We start from the raw sequence: 6,957 nt of genomic DNA on the forward strand, positions 1-6,957 counted from the left end.
ACATAGTATTAATATGCTTTCCTTTGATTTACACCATAGTACAAGAAACAATTCTTTTTTTCTCCTTTACAAACATGGCTGAAGGTTTTACAGTTCAGTCTTTTCTCAGGAAGAGTGGTTCTGCACTTTTCCCTCACCACCTTCTTACTGAGTCTTAATATCAAACACCATCTAGATCAATCTGAGTTTTCTCTGAGATGATGGTATTTTCTACAGTGTAATTTTTCATCTGTTTGAATAACTTTGACATCACACTTGAAAAGTGTAATTCCATAAAAAAACTTACTGCAGGATTAGCACTTCAGAAAATAATGTAAAAGTTAATTTTAAACATATTCATTTCTACTGAGGGCGTAAAATTCTTGTTTCTTTGTTTGAGAAGTACCAGTGTATTTTGGGTGCTAGTGAAACCTAGAACTACGTTTTTTACCGTAGTGCAACTTGAGTACCTAGAAAACCCCAACATCTCTTTAGAACTTGCCAACAGACTCTGCTACATCTTGGAGCTACCTTTTAGTTCTACCAAATGGTAGTAGAAAATTCTAGAATTACGTGCAGTAATGCAACATTTCTGATGAAGCCGTATTTCCTACCATCCAGAAAGCTAAACCAAAACAGCACCACTTAGTCAGCATCAAAGGACCATGCAAGGGTCCTGGTGACAGAGCAAGGGTACGGTTATCCAAAAAACTTCTCTGTGCCATGAAAACACCTGTAGCAGACCCATGAGGTAGTTGGAAAAGCCACGCTGGAAGTGAGGAGAACCAATATGAAATGACAAAGCTCGGCACCCTTCAGTCCTACCATGTAACCAGAATGTGAAGGGAAGGTCAAAATCAGTGAGACCCAGGCTACAGGCAGGATTCTGTGTGCAACAACGGTTGCACAGCCATTGGTCTTCTCAGCCCTAGTTCAGTAGATACAGTTACGAATTTCTCTTTGCCTAGAGCCTTGTTTATGCACAGGTGGGAGGCATTTTAGTCTCTGTTTACAATAGAAATCTGAAGCAAAGATCTGAATAATTTATTAAGCTAGATGACAGTATTTGCCACAACAGTCTAATAATCACTATTTCATATAATACTGATTTCTAATAATTCAATCAGTATTTTATGAACAGGCCAATTTGAAAAAAGGCAGTCACTGGCTTTGTTTATTAACAAAAATGTAACCGCATAGCAGAAAATTACAATAGGGGCAAAAACATTGGCTACTTTCACAAGAACAGTTTGCTGATGCATATGTAGTGTCCAATCTTGTTAGTATTTACTTTAATTAACCAGTTATATAAAATATCAGCAATCATCATTATCAGTTCTCTACCAAAACAAGAAAGAGGGAGCCTCTGCTCATAGCACTACTTTATTGGCATCTTAACAGAAATACTTGAGAAAATGCAGTAGATGGGAACAATGTTCTTCACAGGTGAGTTCAGGTTTACAAGCATTTCCAGAAAGCAAACACCATTTTGCTGTGCCTATTGTATTTTTACAATTATGCAGCAAATCCTCTCTGAGCCACGTAGTTGTTGTACATGTTGCTGGACCTCACTTTTAACTCACTTTTCAAGCACTGTGATTTCCCTTGAACTTTATTATCTAGTTTTTGTCCACTACAGTGGGGAAAACCGATGGGGAAGGAAGGTAGCAGGGGAAGGGAGCAGAGAGGGAAGGACTAGGGTAGAACAAATGGGAAATACATTTAAAAGCGCAGATAACTGACAGTAAAATATATGTTCTTTGGTTAGCAAGCAGAAAAAAAGGAAAGGACTTGCATACATGATAGATACACACTAGCATTCTAAAGCAGAAGACAAGAATGTCAAGAGTGTATTCTTCCCCCACTGCCAGATGGAAGGGCTATTATTATAAATGAAAGGCAGCAGTAGTGGATGCCAGGCACTTTTGTTGTGTGCCAGATTCTGAAGTCCAGATGTAAGCAGGTTACCCCTGGGACAGGACAGGCTTCAGCTCCCGCAGCAGAACAGAACCAATCACGGTTTTCTCGGTGTTTATGATGAGCTGTGCTGTAGAGCTCTCCTTCAGCTCCACTGTGACTAGCATCAGTGACCCACTGTGCACAGTCTTCGCTGCAAACCTGGGGGAGGAAGGAAAAATAAAAAATAAAAAATAAAATCGACTGAGGATCTTAAGGTCAAACACTGCTAATATTTCTTTCTGCAAAAGCTAAATGAGCTCAAATATAATAAAATGCCTCCAATTTCATTAATGCATTTCAGGGGATAAACCATAAAAACCTCCATAAATTCTTCAGAAAGAATTTGTTCAGCATTGTGTAAATATTTTTGCATTTAAGAAGGACAAAAAAGTATCATGCAAAATTGTGTATTTAATAGTGCAAGCAATAAAATCTAGTTACATCAATTTTTATGTAAATTCTGATTCTCCAGTTCATCTACAAGATGATACTCCAGAACCGTTTTATTGCACACGGGCAACCTGAATTCAGCTGTATGGAGTTTTCCATGGATAACTATCATTATCTGGTGCCCCAAAGAAAATGCAACTATGCCAAATGTAGCAGAATACTTTCGAGAAGCCAAATTGTTATACTTTCAGAAAAGTGCATCCTCCTGTTGTCTTGGGAATTAATTCAAACTAAAAAATTTGAAAGCTATAAACATCGACACGATCATTTGAAATTCTGGTAACAGCAAGACACCAAATCATTCCATCCGTGAATTCATCTCCAGAATATTTAATAATAAGAATGTGGCCAATATTTCAAATATTTTACAACTATTAAAACCCCTCCAAAGCAAATACCCCCTCCTGCCTCCAACCAACCAGATAAACAAAAGTTAGGACTAATACACCATTACTAAATTCCAAGACATGAAGAACCCACTAATTACATGGAATTAAAAGCAAAACTAGCCTTTTAAGCACCACAATTGACTGAAAAGCCATTTTAGGCACAATGAACTTCTGTCAATCCTGTTAATTCATTCTGCATGCACAGTCAGGCCCAAGAGACGGGAAGGAAGAGGATGGCAACAGAAGAGGATGGCAACAGCCTCGTCTTCCATCTTCCACAAGAAGCACACCATAAGTTGCTGCACATGGGCTTTTGAAAACACTAACAAGTGTAGAGCAGGTCTGTGACCCAGTCTGACCCCACTTTGCAGGGCCAATCTCCTCTCCTCTTTCTGAATGACACGTGTCTGAATCAGAGCCATCTGCCTCAATTTGCGCAACATCTTCAGCCACAATAGGACCCAGTTAGCCCTGACAACAGCTCACAATACCGAAAAATCAAACTGCTGGGCTGACAGCACGCTGTCGGCTATTCAAGAGCAAACCAACTGGTCAGTGTCTCATGTCTGACAATTAGCATGGGCCTCGCAAAGCGCCTACCCAAGCCCTTGGGGATCTGTTTAATTACCATCAACATAAAGGAGGGAGTTTATCAGGAGATACTCAAAAAACTTCACTCCAGACTTAATTAAAATATTAGCCACTTAAGCAGGAAGCAGGTTCTCTTTAAACGAGAAGTAATTTCTGTCTTTTTTCTTTTTAAACTAAGCATATCAAAATCTCCTAACACATTATACTAATTAAGGAAACATGGGGCACTTCTCTAATGTCACCCATCACGGGTCAATCTATTTCTTTTGTCCGGATTATAGATACATTCAAAGACCTCTCCCTTTAATAGGAGGTTTTAAAACAACGTTACTACTATAAAAATTAGCTACTTAGCTAGTTATATCAGTGATTTCATCTATTTGCACTGCGATGTAGAAGATCACTATTTCTCTTGTTGATTTTGACAGGGGGATAATTATAGAAACAATAGTCTTATTAGTCACTTTATTTACTTAACAGTTGTGTCTTGGGACAACACAGAAGCAGATTATGTCTGAGTATGCACATAAATAGGTTGGTAGTTGGCACTCCTGCTGTGTTTCATAGCCCCGAGGCTTGATTTTACCCTCTTTTATTAAAACCTGAAAGTGATACAAAGTCAGTTCTTCGAAAGCCAAGGCAGCCCAAAGCATCAGCGATGAGTTTTGTGCTGATAATTTTACACGTGGATTTGCAAAATCACATAGGGGATCAATAGTACTTTTCCATACCTCTGAACAAAACACATAAAATCAATAAAATGTGAGTTTCTTTGTGGTTTGCAAGAGCCAAAGGGTATGATACTCAGATAATTTTACACAAAGTGTTAGTATGCATAACTAGCAGTGGCTAATCAGTTTGTATCAATGGCCACCGATCTGGAATTGCTTCGTGGAAGTGGAACAAAACAGGATGACTTATTTCGCCATTAAAAAAGGGTGTATAGAAGAACAAGCACACAATGGGTTTACCGCTGCTTTTGAACTTCGGAAATCGAAATCTGTTCCTTAAAGTAGGGAAGATAATTTTGTTTCTAAAGAGAGCTATAACATAAATATGCTTACACAATCTTTGAAACTGAATACAGTTATAAAAGGATGAAGCAGTTGACTTTTGCTTAGAAGACCTATCAGTAAAACTGATTTGCTAATTATTCAGATGTTTTAAATATACTGCCACTGAAGGACTTGGGTAATATCTGTTTTTTTGACTAAGTACATGTTATTGCATTTATACGCTTACCCTTACCATTAGCCCACATGGATTTTCCAAAACATGTGTTGTGCTCAACTAAATACTTAGACCAGAAAGCCATTAAAAAATCTTTCAGTAGCAAAAATTAATCACTCTCTATAGAAGGTATTTATTCTTTGTGAGAAACTTTTATTTTCCCCACCATCTCAGTAATTATTTTTTACTTTTTCTGAAAGTTGATGCTGCCTTAAAGGTTAGAACTTGAATAAAAAAAAAATGAAAAAGATATTAAAACCAATCAAAATTCATAGACAGAAATAAGCCTTGAAAACTGCACTACAGTACATTAAAATCTCGCTGGTAAACTCGTTGTTTGTAGGTCCAAAAGAAAGCATTTGTCCTATGGATAACTCTTAACTCAAGACATTATATTATTAGCATGGTCCAACAAAGGATACATCAGTGAATATTGAAAAAAAAAAAAAGTAAATGAGAATACCATCCACAAAACAGAACCAACTATTTACTAATAATTTCAAGATGGCTGTTTCTGCTATACTGCAGTTATTTTCTAGTTTTCTTTCTGTGATAATATTAATTCTAAACTGATTTCACATCAGTAAAAATATTCAGGAAGATCTGCAGCTGTTAATACTCTTCCCATTTAAAAAAATCAAGACAGATTAGAAACGTAACAATGTGAGATATATTTGCATATTCTGAGTTTTTCCAAATATTTTTTCTTTAAAAAGAATGTTACATATTCTGAGGCTATGTGATATGCAGAAAAAGAGATGTGTTCATAGATTATTTTTACATAAATATAGTACCTGTCAGTAGGTAAGGAAATGTGTATTAAGAACCAAATTCTAAATCAACATCAATAAAGTACTGTATATTTTTAGAAAGTCATTCAGTCTTTCAAGAGTTAAAAATCAAGTACATATGCTTGGTCACTTTCTATGAAAATAAGATTTGTTAATGATTATCACACAAAAATATTTGATTTATAGTTGATATAAAGGGAAAACACAGAGTATCAGACACTGCAATGTGACAGCATTTGCCAAACACAGGCTTTGTAATGATAACTACCCTAACTACAGACTAGCAGTTATTTTCCCGTTAGTTGTAGACAAAAAATAGCTACATTATACAGGAGAGGCATTTTTATGGGCAAAGGTTATGAAAATTCCACGCCAGTGAATAGACAGCAGCAGAGTAACTCACTCAAAATCTGCTCTTTAAAATTCAACATTTGAGAAAGTAAATTTACACCCGAACAATCACTATCGGGACATTTGTTTACAGCAGAGCAGGGTTTGTTACGCATAATTCAACAGCACTAAAACATACATTCTCTCCTGTCGGGTGCTCTTCTATCCCTTTGATTTTTCTATTCAAGCTAAATTTTATTCTTTTTCTGTTCTACTGCTTACCAGAAACAGTGACAATGGCCCATGGAGGCTAAAACTTTTTCTTTTCCTCCGCCCTTTCTTTAAATCTTGTACATGAAGCCTTCAATTACTGCCTGCTGAAGCAGACAGAATCCTATTAGTAAGAAAGACGATCAGAAGCTACAATGCCCTGCCCTAGCTGTAGAAAAATAATTAGTCCAAAGTTGACAAATGTGTAATCAGGTTATGCAAGGAATATATTCAAAGGGGAAAAAAAAATACTGCTGTGAATTAGTCTTCCATTTGTAAATATAAGAATGAAGCACTATGAAGTACCTTCCAGTGTATCAACTGGACAACAAAAATATTTATCGTTTCAGTACGCTGAATCTTCACCTTACTCTGATGTATGTACAGGTTTGCCTTTGTAATTAACGTTTCATCTAAAAATTTGCTAAATTACTAATTTGGCTAAATTACTAAATTAGTTGTATTCATTCTGTGAGCAAGCCTTAGAACATGAAAAAGAAGTACTTGGAATAGCATTACTATGTATTAGGTCTCACCTGGGCATAGAGCAAGCTTAATACTAAAACATAAGCAGAAATATACTCATGAAAAGAAGGATTTTTCTTAACCTAGTGTTTTTAACGTCTCATGAAAAAAATGTGTTTAACATTGGTTATTAATCATAAAATTTGATTAACATTTACCTTAAAAATAATATGATAATTTAACTTTTTTTTTCCCAGTAGATTTAAGGCTATTTTAATACTCTTAGAATAAATTCTTCAAAATACCTAATTCATTACCATAATGTAATTATTTCCAATATTAACTATTTTTGGGTTTAATAAAATAATAAAATATTTTAAAATTAATTGCAATCAGATCTGTACTATACTTTTACCATTTTTAGTCCTATTGGCAAAATAGATTTTGAGTCAATCCTCAGTTGCCAGTGAGCAGTTCCACTGTAACTCTAACAAAAATGCAGG

At 35.8% G+C, this 6,957-nt stretch overlaps 1 protein-coding gene across 3 annotated transcripts in view; it reads right to left on the bottom strand.

Moving 5' to 3' along the window:
• Positions 1-1,349: 1,349 nt before the first annotated feature.
• Positions 1,350-6,957, bottom strand: part of AP3B1 (adaptor related protein complex 3 subunit beta 1) — a 160,904-nt gene continuing 155,296 nt past the window's right edge. For all 3 annotated transcript variants that reach the window (XM_035892818.1, XM_035892823.1, XM_035892822.1), the window contains one exon: positions 1,350-2,097. In XM_035892818.1, coding sequence (XP_035748711.1) covers positions 1,944-2,097 — 154 coding nt within the window. In that variant the 3' untranslated portion in view covers positions 1,350-1,943. The remainder of the gene's footprint in view (positions 2,098-6,957) is intronic.

This window comes from Egretta garzetta, unplaced genomic scaffold (genome assembly GCF_000687185.1).
Source record: "Egretta garzetta isolate BGI_Z169 unplaced genomic scaffold, ASM68718v1 scaffold424, whole genome shotgun sequence".
In the NCBI taxonomy this organism is placed as follows: Eukaryota; Metazoa; Chordata; class Aves; order Pelecaniformes; family Ardeidae; genus Egretta; species Egretta garzetta.